The following is a 14,259-nucleotide window of genomic DNA, read 5'->3' as shown; positions in this document are numbered from 1 at the left end:
AGTTTTCTAAACTAATCAAATCTGTTAGTAATTAGATGTATTGCACCCATTGCTGAGATGGTTGTTCACGTTTCGATGATTGAGATAGTCTCAACTAAATCTTCCCTGCCCTGGCAGTCATTGTGAATGCAGGTTGTGGGTGATTAACATTCCCTACCCTGGCAGTCATTGTGAATGCAGGTTGTGGGTGATTAACAATTCCACTTGTTGGATATCATAACTCTGGCTGGATCCCAATAGGAATTACACATCACTTTGCAAGCCAGCATAGTGGGATTTGCAGGCCTGATGTGGCCTGTAAACCAGGTGATTCCTAACACCCCTGTATTAGGGTATAGCTAGGCCCTCAAAGAAGGCCTTATATATGTAATGTAATTTTAAAGGGTAATAAGGCTGGTGGAACTGTTCATATAGGGCTCTAGGATGAACCCTCTAAAGATAAAAGGGTTCTCGGTATAACCCTTCATAGACGGTTCTAGAAAGTACCTTTAGATGATAAAATGGTTCTAGGTAGAACCATATACAGAAGGCTCTTTGAAGAATCCTACATAGAGGGTTCTAGATAGAACCCTCTGCAAAGGGTTCTACCCAGCACCAAAAAAGGGTTCCCCTATGGGGACAAACCGAAGAACCCTGTATGGTTCTACTTAGCATCTTTTTTTCTAACAGTGTAAAAGTCATCACCAGCTGTATCTGATGTTAAAATGTACATTTCACTGTATGTTTAGGTGCTGCGGAGTGTACTATGTACGCTGCTGTTGGGAGGAACAAGGTGATTGACCATGGCCTGGAGTTGCTTGGACAGTCATTTCACTTACGGTGGTCACATGACCATAATATAGTTTACGACAACAGGAAGAATACTGAGCCAAAACCCCAGACCACACCGAATGGTTCTCTGTTACTAATTAACCTACAGCTGAATAATACAGGGTCTTACCAGGTCACCATCTACGACAACACGGGAACACTGGTGTTAGACAAAACAACTCGCCTGTGTGTGCTCTGTAAGTAGGCTACACAAACAGAAAGCATACATGTGCATGTACGCACGTAGCATGCACGTACACACACAGCCAATGTTAGGGAAAATATGTCCTCATTACAGTGTGTGTTTTGTGTTCTCAGCGCCTGTGTCTAAGCCACGTCTGACACACACCTGTACTGATGCATCTGTCAGTCTGAGGTGCGATGTGGGGAACTCTGTGGATGTTAACGTGGTGTGGAGCCATAACAGACAAACAATGCCAGGATCCACTGACAAAACTCTGACAATAACCAAGGCAATGCTCAAACCTGTAGACAGCTACGTGTGTACAGTGAGTAACAAAGCGAGTGAAGAGAAGAGTGACGATGTTAACCCTGAATGTACAGGTGTGTAGGAGAGACTAAATAAAATAAAAATTTCTGACGATGATGATGATGATGCTGATGATGATGATTCTTCTGAAGATGATTCTTCCTCTACAGTGCTCTTGTTTGGGATGAAGCTATGGCTGATGGTGGCGATTCTGGCTGGTGGAGGTGGTCTGCTTCTCATCCTCATCGTCATCACCTTGGTGTGTGTCTGCCAGAGCCGCAGGCGGCGCGCTAGTCGCATAAAAGGTACTGAACACACATGAATAAAAACACAGCAGTTATCTACATGATGATAAAACAGTACTATGATAAAGAAGATCTATGATAAAACAGAAGGCTACTCACATTACATGTAGTTACCAACATCTAACTCCCTTACCCATGAATCCTAATCCCTGATGTTCCCCATGTAGAGGAGGAGGAGATGAGACTTGCGCCCCTCACCCAGCCCACGCGTCAAGCATCCCTCCACCACCACCATCACCCACACAAGTCCCAGAGCCGAACCCGGACGAAAAACAGAACTCCGTCACAGGCCACCCAAAACTCCAGACCCCTGCCTCGACCCAGGTCTCCACAGCCTGAACCAGATGATGCTCCGCCCATACCAATTCCCAGGCGGACAGGGCCCCGGAACCACAGGAGTGAGGTGTAGGTGTGTGTGGGTGTGTGTGGGTGGGTGGGTGTGTGCCTGCATGCTTGCATTCTTGTTAACCATAACAACCCCTCTAGTCACACAATGGTTCACACTTTGATTGCAGCAGTTACAAATAAAGAGCAATGCTTCACCACTTATGTGTATGTATCAGATCTCTCTTCTTCTTCTTCCTCTTCATCTTCTTCTTTTTCTTCCTCCAACCTGACCTTATTAGAATTGCATTAGAACTAGCTATCACGGCATGTTTTACAACATCTATAGCATCATAATCAGTGAGCTGTACTTTTAGGTGTTTGTTTTTAAAGATTAAAGGTACTTGATACTTCAGAAATTCAACTCAGTGTTAATTCATCTGGTGTTTGCTGTCTGTAATAGAATACTAGATTTGTAAGTTTGTAATATTTTGAGTATTGTGTGTGTGGTTTGTGTTCCTGGGGTCTTTCTGTTCTAACTCAATGTTCAGTAAACTGGGGCCATAGCTCAGCCTCAGACACATACCACATCCTGTCCCCCCACTGCACTCAACAGACTGATTCCCCTGGATGTACAGTATATAGAGATATATACCACAGCTGCAAGACAAATAAACAGCATGCTCTGCAGTTACACTAGTGCCACTCATATTTGGACAAGAGTGGGAGTGAGCAGTGCAGAGAGAGAAATGAGTATGTGTGTGCATGTGTCTGAGAGAGCGTGTGAGAGAGAGACACTTTAACATTTTAGTCAGTAAGCAGACACTATCCAGAGCGAATTACAGTACAGTTAGGGACAGATCAAAATGTACTGGGGGGACAGTCAATGCCACGCAGGGCTACTGGCCAGAAGGTTGAGGGTTCACTCTCCCTGCCTGTCTCATTACACTACGATCAGAGCCGGCTGCAGACAATGATCAGTTAGGAGGAAATCAGATTTTCAACATTTTGATTTCATATTTATAATTATATAAAATATATGCAACAAATTTTCCACCAACAGGTTTCTGTGTCAATGCATCACACAACCAGTAAACAAAACATACCGACTTCGGGCACTTCAATATCATGGTTTGCGTTTTCAACACCACCCAGTATAGAATGTCATTAAACTTTTTTTGTGTTTTGTAACAGATGTCTCTTTCAATTCATCAAATTGCTTCTGCACAGTTTGGTTTGATTATTCAGGATCGATTCAGGATTTAGGATCGAACTGTAGGCTACTAACCCTCGATACTTTTTCAATCCAAAATTATTAAAACCTGTTTGGGAAAGGCGTCCCGCTAGCGGCACACCTCGACAACATCCGGTGAAATTGCAGAGCGCGAAATTCAAATTGCAGGAATATAAATATTTAACATTCATAAAATAACAAGTGTTATACATCAAAATAAAGCTTAACTTCTGTTAATCCATCCACTGTGTCAGATTTCAAAAAGGTTTTACGGCGAAAGCACACCATGCGATTATCTGAGGACAGCGCCCCACTTAAAAAACCATAATAAACATTTTCCATCCAAGCACATGAGTCACGAAAGTCAGAAATAGCAATAAAATAAATCAATTACCTTTGAAGATCTTCTTCTTTTGGCAATACAAAAGGTCCAAGCTACACAATAAATGGTTGTTTTTTTCGATAAAATCAATTTTTATAGCCTAACACAAAACATTTTGTAAACGTCTTGTGTCGTGAATTCCATCTCCTTCAACTTTCCACGAAACATTCGATGTAGTTATTCACACTAAACGTACGTTCATCCAGTCATGGTTGGTTTCATTGCAATCCCCTGGTTGTGAGTCAAAACTGAGTCAAAACTGACTCGCAAACCGAGTACATCCTCTCCGTACAAAAATGTTTTTGTACGGAGAGGATGTACTTTTGGACTGGTAAGTACTTCTCATGCCATTGTTTGAAATTAATAATATGAAATATTATTCATTTGAGATGTTTTGGAGATATTTTTATTTTATTTGCCATATATAAAAATAGAATCAGTAATAAAATGTGTCATGAAATGTGTAAAGTACATTGTGGGTGGGTGGGTGGGTGGGTGGGTGTGTGTGTGTGTGTGTGTGTGTGTGTGTGTGTGTGTGTGTGTGTGTGTATGTATGTATGTATGTATGTATGTATGTATGTATGTATGTATGTATGTATGTATGTATGTGTGTCAGTGTGTCAGTGTGTCTGTGTGTATTAGATATTTTTTTAATTTATTTGATCTAAACATGGAATGGAGTAGAATGGAACAGCACCTCACCATGGTGATTGGGTTCCCTCCTCTATATATAATCTGTGTCTGTGTCTGTATATATTCGATATATATATATTTTTTTATCTAAACATGGAATGGAGTAGAATGGAACAGCACCTCACAATAGTGATTGGGTTCAGGGCTCAGACGTGAAAGTATTCTTACTGAATTTCTTTATTTCACAGTCCCACCGACTCTGACTGGGAGCCCCCACTGCCAAGGTGCCTATCCCCCACTGAAGCTGGTTCATCCAGTCCCCTGCTGTCTTCGGCTCCACACCTACCCCCGCCCGGCCATCTAGAGGTGTGAAGTCAGTGACAAAGAAGCGGAGGTGGGGAAGAGAGAAACCTGCAAACAGAGACGCAGAGGATCTTTGGAACGCTGTGCTGGAGGAGGATGTGGAGCCACTTCCTCCAAAATTCAGACTGAAAATGCCACCAGGACCTCAGCTGGACATGACCTCGAAGTACAGCCCCATTCAACTTTTTCAGCTGTTTTTCACTTCGTCAGTTGTTGATTCCTTGGTGTCTAACACTAATAAGTATGGGGCTAAGAAGCAGGCAGGCAAGAAAGAGGCATGGAAGCCCATTTCCATGTCAGATCTTTTTTGTTACCTTTCAATGATCATATACATGGGTCTTGTGAAGCTAAAAACCCTGAAAGTGACCCAGAAGTTGATGAGAACAACGAGAAGAAGTGAGGCACAGCAAGGTTTGATAGGCTCTGCAAAATAAAACCTCTCTACCACAACTTGGTTGGGGCCTGCAAGGCCTATTTTCAGCCCGCCCAGGACCTTTCCATAGATGAGAGGATGGTAGCCTCAAAGGCCAGAATTGGCCTAAATCAATACATGCGTAACAAACCAACTAAATGGGGTTACAAACTGTTTGTTTTGGCTGATTCTGCGTGTGCATACACGTGCAATTTTTTGGTTTATGAGGGAAAGAGCAGTTGTGCGACCGGTAAGGGACTTAGCTCTGATTCCGTTATGGAGTTATTCGATTTTCAACTACTGGGCAAGGGCTACAAATTGTTTGTGGACAACTTCTAAACAAGCCCTACCCTGTTTACAGACCTGAGGAAGCTGGATGTGTGGGCTTGTGGCACTATTCGGACCAACAGAGTGGGCTTTCCCGAAAACCAAGGTGAACGACATGTCTAAGCGGGCTGATCGGGATATCATTGCTTCTGGGCCTGAGCTACAGGTAGTTAGATTAGGGTATGTCTTCAGGCGGAAATTGAGAGAAGGGGGGGCTATCCCAAAGAGGTTTTAATATATCATTTACAGTGCATTCGGAAACTACTCAGACCCCTTGACTTTTTCCACATTTTGTTGTTATAGCCTTATTCTAAAATGTATTAAATACAAAATGTTCATCAATCTACACACAGTACACTATAATGACAAAGCGAAAACAGTTTTTTTGAATTTTTTGCACATGTATTAAAACTAAAAAACAGTTATACCTTATTTACGTAAGTCTTCCGACCCTTTGCTATGAGACTCAAAAATGAGCTCAGGTGCATCCTGTTTCCATTGATCATCCTTGAGATGTTTCTAAAAGTTGATTGGAGTCCACCTGTGGTAAATTCAATTGATTGGGCATGATTTGTAAAGGCACACACCTCTCTACATAAGGTCCCACAGTTGACAGTGCATGTCAGAGCAAAGAACAAGCCATGAGGTCAAAGGGATTGTGTCGAGGCACAGATCTGAGGAACCAAAAAATGTCTGCGGCGTTGAAGGTCCACAAGAACACAGTGGCCTCCATCGTTCTTTAATGGAAGAAGTTTGGAACCACCAAGACTCTTCCTAGAGCTGGCCGCCCGGCCAAACTGGGCAATCGGGGGAGAATGGCCTTGGTCCGAGAGTTGACCAAGAACTGGCTGGTCACTCTGACAGAGCTCCAGAGTTCCTCTGTTGAGATGGGAGAACCTTCCAGAAGAACAACCATCTCTGCAGCACTCCGCCAATCAGGCCTTTATGGTAGGGTGGCCAGATGGAAGCCACTCCTCAGTAAAAGGCACATGACAGCCCACTTGGAGTTTGCCAAAAGGTACCTAAAGGACTCTCAGACCATGAGAAACAAGATTCTCTGGTCTGATGAAACCAAGATTTAACTCTTTGGCCTGAATGCCAAGCGTCACGTCTGGAGGAAACCTTGCACCATCCCTAGGGTGAAGCATGGTGATTGCAGTAGCAGGGACTGGGAGAGTAGTCATGATCGAAGGAAAGATGAACAGAGAAAAGTACAGAGATGTCCTTGATGAAAACTTACTCCAGAGCACGCAGGACCTCTGACTGGGGCAAAGGTTCACCTTCCAACAGGACAATGACCCTAAGCACACAGCCAAGACAAGCAGAAGTGGCTTTGCGACAAGTCTCTGAATGTACTTGTGTGGCCCAGCCAGAGCCCGGACTTGAACCCTATCAAACATTTCTGGAGAGACCTGAAAATAGCTGTGCAGCAACGCTCCCCATCCAACCTGACAGAGCTTGAGAGGATCTGCAGAGTAGAATGGGAGAAACTCCCCAAATACAGCTGTGCCAAGCATTTAGCATCATACCCTAGAAGATTCAAGGCTGTAATCGCTGCCAAAGGTGCTTCAACAAAGTACTGAGTAAAGAGTCTGAATACTTACATAAATATGATATTTCAGTTTTTTTTATTTATAAATTTGCTACAAATTATAAAAGCCTGTTTTTGCTTTGTCATTATGGGGTATTGAGTGTAGATTGATGAGGATAAAAATTATTTAATCAATTTTAGAATAAGGCTGTAACGTAACAAAATCAAATTCAAGGGATCTGAGTACTTTCCGAATGCACTGTATATGAACAAGTACAAGGCTGCTACAGTTTGACTGGGTTTTCATCCTATCCAAGGCCATGAGTTTTTCCAGGAGTTTTTAAAAACCATTTGACCTAATCCCCATCGTAGCCCATATTAAACCTTTTTACAACAGATTAATCACGTCATACCGTACAAGTTCAGAAGTTTTACCTAGTTAGGTTACCAGATCAGGAAAAACTACAGGCCTCAGACCTTTGGTGCTACCTCTGACTTACTGTGATTGTTTTAAATGAAAATGGTTAAACATTTACATATTCTTAGCAAAGAGCAATTTCTCAAGCAAGAATTTAGCTCGGACTGTTTGGGAGTGGGGAGGGTAAAACTGAAAACTAGCTGTTATTGGCAGAGAGGCTTGGAACTCTCTTTCTTATTGGTATATTAAGAAACGGTAATGCTTGGTGTCACCAGGCAGGCCAAAACTCCATCCCACTAAAACAGGCTGAAATTTGAGGCGATCTTTTCAAACAGCTCTCACACTAAAAGGGCATTATCCTAATTTTCACAATTTCACAGTATTATTCCAACCTCATAGCGTAGAAATATATATAAAACATAGACAAATAGGGTTTGTGACTACACCGAGCCTTTAAGATGAATGCGTCAAGGGAGGGTTATCAAACTTTTTTTTTGCTTTGGGGAGGGTTGTGTTTTTTTTATTGGGCACAAGGGAGAGTAGTGCCTTTTTTCTCTGGTTAACATTTGTTCTTTTGCATTTTTACGATCCATCCTATTAAAATGTTCTCATATGCTTGCGTGCTTCTCCCCTATATCAAGGTGTTTTGGTTCTTCCCTTAAGTATTACGGTTTTTATCACTTTTACTATACCTCAGGTCACCATAGACTACCGTCTATCCTGCACTCTATCAACCCTTCATAGTGACAATAGTGGTAGGTGGATCGTTTGTCCTGATCTGCAGTAGTCTAACTAGCAATCATACCACACATTAAAGCATTCAAAGCTGCATCAATTTTCAATAATAATCGACAAGCACAAATAGGAATAGCTGATGGGCAGCGGATGCCAGGAGCATCATTGTGCATGAAAGAACAGTGAAGATATGAAACACACAGCTTGAAAATTTCCTTTATTGATCTTGGTTAGGGACAATTACCCTACCTAAACTATAGTAGCCTGCAGCACCACAATGCAATGAATAATTACATTATCTTTTTCAAGTGAGTACAAAATTCTACTCTAGGCTGCAGTGAAAATGCCATTTGAAAAATGTCTCAAAAGCCCTGGGATTTAAATGTTTCATTCGATTTGGATCAGTTGGGTCTACTCTCGTCAGTTTACAATATAAGGTCTAAAGACACAATAGCAGACCAGTCTGGCTGTATTTTTACTTCTGATACTGAATGTGCTGTCTGTTTTAGATCATCATTCTCCCAAGTTGTCCTATAGTAATGTGTCCACATGCAGTATGTATCAGAGTCCTTTATGAACAGTGGGTTGTAGTCAGGCGCAGAGAGCAGACGGTTCGAATAAATGTAGATTTTACTACCGGAAAAAACGGTCACTTCACACACAAGGCGCATAAACTGACCGGCCCATACACAGGACCCAAAATGTCCGGAAAAAAAACAAAATACAAACGAACATCCACAAACTAACAGAACAACAATCCCACACAAACCTAGGTGGGCCTAACAGGCTTAAATAGACAGAAATCAATAAACACAATAAGGAAAAGGTGCAACTAATAAAACCAAACGAACAGAAAAGGAAAAAGGTATCGGTGGCGGCTAGTAGACCAGCAACGACGACCGTGGAGCACCGCCCGAATAGGCAGGGGAGCCACCTTCGGTGGGAGTCCTGACATGATGCTCACAGCAGGCACCTTTATTCAGGAAATCATAACACACGCTCATCCAATCCGAGTGGCTATTCCTTGTGCACCTAGAATCTAACACTTCAATATAACCTAAATATTTATAATTTAACTTTTTAACCTCTCTGGGATAGTGGGACGGTAGCGTCTCACTTGGCCAATAGCCAGGGAAAATGTAGAGCGCCAAATTTAAAAAAAAAAGATATAAAATCAAACTTTCATTAAATCACACATATAAGATACCAAATTAAAGCTACACTCGTTGTGAATCCAGCCAACATGCCAGATTTCAAAAAGGCTTTTCGGCGAAAGCATAAGATGCTATTATCTGATGATAGCACAATGACAACAAAGAGAGAGTAGCATATTTCAACCCTGCCGGCGCTACTCAAAACGCAGATATAAAATATAAAACATGCATTACCTTTGACGAGATTCTTTTGTTGGCACTCCAATATGTCCCATAAACATCACAAATGGTCCTTTTGTTCGATTAATTCCGTCCATATATATCCAAATTGTCCATTTATTTTGCGCGGTTGATCCAGAGAAAATCAGCTTCCAATTTGCGCAATGTCACTACAAAATATCTCAAAAATTACCTCTAAACTTTGCCAAAACATTTCAAAGTACTTTTGTAATACAACTTAAGGTATTTGTAAACGTTAATAATCGATCAAATTGAAGACGGGTCTATCTGTTTTCAATACAGGAGATCAACAAACTAACGCTACTTTTTTTAGTCTTGCGCAACTCTCAAACAGTACACATGACGTTACACTGCTTCCTGATGGCCTTCTTCTTCATTGCACAAATTAATAACCTCAACCTATTTCTTAAGACTGGTGACATCCAGTGGAAGCAGTAGGAACTGAGAACAGAGTGATTAGAAATCTGTCTTCTCAATGAAACCTCATTGAACAGACAGTGACTTAAAAAAATAAATACAAAATAATGGTTAGTCCTCTGGGTTTTGCCTGCTACATAAGTTCTGTTATACTGACAGATATGATTCAAACAGTTTTAGAAACTTCAGAGTGTGTTCTATCCAAATCTACTAATAATATGCATATCTTATATTCTGGGGATGAGTAGAAGGAAGTTGAAATTGGGCATGCTATTTTTCCAAAAGTGAAAACTCTGCCCCCTATCCTAGAGAAATTGTATTACCTTTTATATGTGGTATAAACACAACCAGTCACAATGTTTTATTCTGAAGAGGCTATTTCAAAAATATCCTGTATGCATGCACAAGTTCATCTGAAATATTATTCCAGCATCCTCAAAAAGTCTTGACATTAACCAGTTTTCAATCCAACCTTTTTATGTGAGTAAAGTATCCAATATGTCAGATGAAAAATGTCACCACATTAGCATGCAGTTTATTAGGCTACAGATACAATAAGTTATGATGAACTTCACAGGGTAGTGCACAGAAAGTGCACAGAGATGAGGTTGATGCTCCTTTCAATAAATGTGGAGGGTCTTATTCTGGTGAAATGACGATTGATGCTTGGCTGCCATTTGACAAAAAAAAGAATCTTGCACTTTTGTCCATAATAATCTCATCATGTAGTAGGCTATGCCTGCGATGTATCTTCAAGCCGTTGGCTAGAGCCACATGCCAATACTAGAGTGGGCACATTTGCTATACCTACTGTATGCAAAAACATTAGTGACAAAATCATCAGTAGGCCTAGAGTTCGAAATGCTATGGAAACCCATTTAACTTGTATTTTTTATTCAGTAAATGGGAATTTAACCTCAACAGTTATTTTTATGTGCACTATGTATTTACCCACATATTTTTATCTTCAACAAGTCAATTTGATGGAAACAACTGATGGGAAAATGCAACAGGGTTTCCCTTAGCCAGTAATTGCGGCATTTGGCCAATAAATAAATGAAAGCCAATATATGAAATTGTAGTGGGCTAAATCTTTCAGGAGAGGCTGTCTATCATAGGCTACACCCCGAATTTGAGGTTCAACGCCATTCTCTCACACATTGCACACACATGAGCCTGCTGCTGAGGAGAGAGAGAGCGAGAGAGGAGCCTTGGCCTAGGCCACTGTTGATTGTGAAGATCAAGGCTTTTTTCATTGAAATAAAACAAAAGTTAGAGGAAAAGGGTATGCCTATAGTGAAAAGCCTACAAGGGGAATTTAATATAAAATACTGTAGTGGAAGTTGAGAAAGAAGTTGTCATGGCCAGATGCAGGCTACTGTGCAACTCCCTATTCAGGTAGGATGCGATTTTGAACTTAAATATACTTATAATCATTTGTTTAATCATTATAATAAAATAAAATAAATAATCACTGGCTAAATTAAATTCAATCTGTCTTTTTAATTTTGTGCTCCATAATTAGTTTAAGATAGGTTATAATTAGGTCTGTTGTAAAATAAATAACATTAGACTATTTCTGTCTTTTGTTGGGTATGGTAGGAATTTGCCTTTGTTGGTAATTGCTGTAATATAACCTGTTCAAAACTTTTGTGAAAGTTTAAACCAATTTGCAATTGTTTTATTTCATTATGTTGAGCCATTGTTGTGTCACACTGTGTTTGCTGCAATATAATAGCCTGCCTGCTCCTATATTCCCTATCAACAATGGCTTGACTTACTTTTGATATTACCCTAATAAAGTTTAGAAATGTTTATGAAGCTTTGGTGTGGTGTAGCTATTATTAAGCTTTAGCTACTGCAGGTCTATAATGTGAAGGCAGTGAGCACTGGTGCTTCAACTGACTCCTGCAGTTGAACTTGAGGTGAGGAAGAATGTTTCAGGCCTACCAGAGTTACTCCTATAATCTGACAATATAATGCTTATCTTTCTAAAAAAAATATTCTGAGCGAAAATGTATGAATTAGCCTCCTTCTGTAAGTCTATATTTGTATAGCAGATGCAGTAGCCATCTGATATAAAGAATGCATGTTGGTGTCTAGCATGTCTCTGGCATATCTCTATCTCTCTATCGCTCTGGGGATAGGCCTAAACTTCTCTTCCTATCTCTCTATCGCTCTGGGGATAGGCCTAAACTTCTCTTCCTATCTCTCTATCGCTCTGGGGATAGGCCTAAACTTCTCTTCCTATCTCTCTATCGCTCTGGGGATAGGCCTAAACTTCTCTTCCTATCTCTCTATCGCTCTGGGGATAGGCCTAAGCTCCTCTTCCTATCTCTCTATCGCTCTGGGGATAGGCCTAAGCTCCTCTTCCTATCTCTCTATCGCTCTGGGGATAGGCCTAAGCTCCTCTTCCTATCTCTCTATCGCTCTGGGGATAGGCCTACGCTTCTCTTCCTATCTCTCTATCGCTCTGGGGACAGGCATAAACTTCTCTTCCTATCTCTCTATTGCTCTGGGGATAGGCCTAAACTTCTCTTCCTATCTCTCTATCACTCTGGGGATAGGCCTAAACTTCTCTTCCTATCTCTCTATCGCTCTGGGGATAGGCCTAAACTTCTCTTCCTATCTCTCTATCGCTCTGGGGATAGGCCTAGACTTCTCTTCCTATCTCTCTATCGCTCTGGGGATAGGCCTAAACTTCTCTTCCTATCTCTCTATCGCTCTGGGGATAGGCCTAAACTTCTCTTCCTATCTCTCTATCGCTCTGGGGATAGGCCTAAGCTCCTCTTCCTATCTCTCTATCGCTCTGGGGACCGGCCTACGCTTCTCTTCCTATCTCTCTATCGCTCTGGGGACAGGCCTAATCTTCTCTTCCTATCTCTTTATCGCTCTGGGGATAGGCCTAAACTTCTCTTCCTATCTCTCTATCGCTCTGGGGATAGGCCTAAACTTCTCTTCCTATCTCTCTATCGCTCTGGGGATAGGCCTAAGCTTCTCTTCCTATCTCTCTATCGTTCTGGGGATAGGCCTAAACTTCTCTTCCTATCTCTCTATCGCTCTGGGGATAGGCCTAAACTTCTCTTCCTATCTCTCTATCGCTCTGGGGACAGGCCTAAACTTCTTTTCCTATCTCTCTATCGCTCTGGGGATAGGCCTAAACTTCTCCTCCTATCTCTCTATCGCTCTGGGGATAGGCCTAAACTTCTCTTCCTATCTCTCTATCGCTCTGGGGATAGGCCTAAGCTTCTCTTCCTATCTCTCTATCGTTCTGGGGATAGGCCTAAACTTCTCTTCCTATCTCTCTACTGCTCTGGGGATAGGCCTAAACTTCTCTTCCTATCTCTCTATCGCTCTGGGGACAGGCCTAAACTTCTCTTCCTATCTCTCTATCGCTCTGGGGATAGGCCTAAACTTCTCTTCCTATCTCTCTATTGCTCGGGGGATAGGCCTAAGCTTCTCTTCCTTTATATAGGCTATATCTTTTATATTAATATCATACAGTGGACACCTAAGTCTATAGGTCTGCAGTATATTCATGCAATGCCCTGAAGCATTTAGTGCTCAAATCTCAACAGCGGAACCTGAGGTAGACAATCATTTTTTTAGGAAAGTATTATAAAAAACAATAACAAAAATAGTCTGTAAAGTTTTGCATATGCTACACATCTAAACACAAGACACAGTGTTTTTGTAATTTTTTATAGGCTGTTTTGAATGACATTTAGGTTCTAAATGTGGCTCATTTGGCCAATATCCCTAATTTATAGACGGTGCTGCCTGCGCCAAGTCGGATCTGAATGCATACGGATGTCCAGTAAATTTCTCAAATGTCTGGTAAATTAAAATCTTCCTTGTCACATTGTCCGGCGCCAAATGTTCATCAAGGAAACCCTGAAATGCTCATATTTTGTTAATATGCAGATTTGAGAATATTTGCATAAAAACCTGTTGCCAATTGGATGGAAACCGAGCTATAGACACCTTAAAGACTGTGGTGTCTGTGCTAGTCCAGTGTCACATGCCTGCCCCTCATGGTTCATATTAGGGTTGAATATTTTCCTTGGATTTTACAAATGTTCCATCCCGAGAATAATTACTTTTCTCCCAGGTAACCCGGGCATGAAAATTGGCATGAAAATTCAAGTCTAATGTTACATGAGGTAAATACATGTTATGATAGCTAGGTGAGAAAACCACATATCACGGTCACATTTCTCCTCAATTAAGTAATATCAGCAAAGTCCGTGCTAGTAGGAAAAGAGAAGTGTTAGTGAGAGAAGAGAAAGAGTACGTAGATTCAAGGTAGTTATGAAACCATAATAACCACAAACTGTACATCTGCTGTGAAAGACAGAGAGGGTATAACTGGGTAATGTGGGTGTGAAAACCGTGGGTTGGGTGTGAATTTAGCACATGAATAGATGCCTCTGTGTTCTGACAGAACACTCCCACAATACGGATAGAAAGTCAACTCATGCAAA

The 14,259-nt window shown here is 41.3% G+C and overlaps 1 protein-coding gene across 1 annotated transcript; it reads left to right on the top strand.

Annotated features, from left to right (window-relative positions):
- The first annotated feature begins 737 nt into the window (after window positions 1-737).
- On the top strand, window positions 738-2,353 carry LOC129817057 (T-cell surface antigen CD2-like). Its single transcript, XM_055872041.1, has 4 exons — window positions 738-1,007; window positions 1,129-1,374; window positions 1,453-1,605; window positions 1,773-2,353. The coding sequence occupies exons 1-4, from the start codon at window positions 746-748 to the stop codon at window positions 2,012-2,014; spliced, it is 903 nt and encodes a 300-aa protein (XP_055728016.1). The 5' UTR covers window positions 738-745; the 3' UTR covers window positions 2,015-2,353.
- Window positions 2,354-14,259: the final 11,906 nt, after the last annotated feature.

The sequence above is a fragment of the Salvelinus fontinalis genome, chromosome 19, assembly GCF_029448725.1.
Source record: "Salvelinus fontinalis isolate EN_2023a chromosome 19, ASM2944872v1, whole genome shotgun sequence".
Classification (NCBI taxonomy): domain Eukaryota; kingdom Metazoa; phylum Chordata; class Actinopteri; order Salmoniformes; family Salmonidae; genus Salvelinus; species Salvelinus fontinalis.
The sequence above is the reverse complement of the archived record's forward strand: the minus strand, read 5'-3'. Positions and strand labels throughout refer to the sequence as shown.

Coding starts and splice junctions, on each gene's coding strand:
- LOC129817057 (XM_055872041.1), top strand. CDS start 746: ATGTACGCTGCTGTTGGGAGGAACAAGGTGATTGACCATGGCCTGGAG. Junction 1,008..1,128: donor AACTCGCCTGTGTGTGCTCT/GTAAGTAGGCTA, acceptor TTGTGTTCTCAG/CGCCTGTGTCTAAGCCACGT. Junction 1,375..1,452: donor TGTTAACCCTGAATGTACAG/GTGTGTAGGAGA, acceptor ATTCTTCTGAAG/ATGATTCTTCCTCTACAGTG.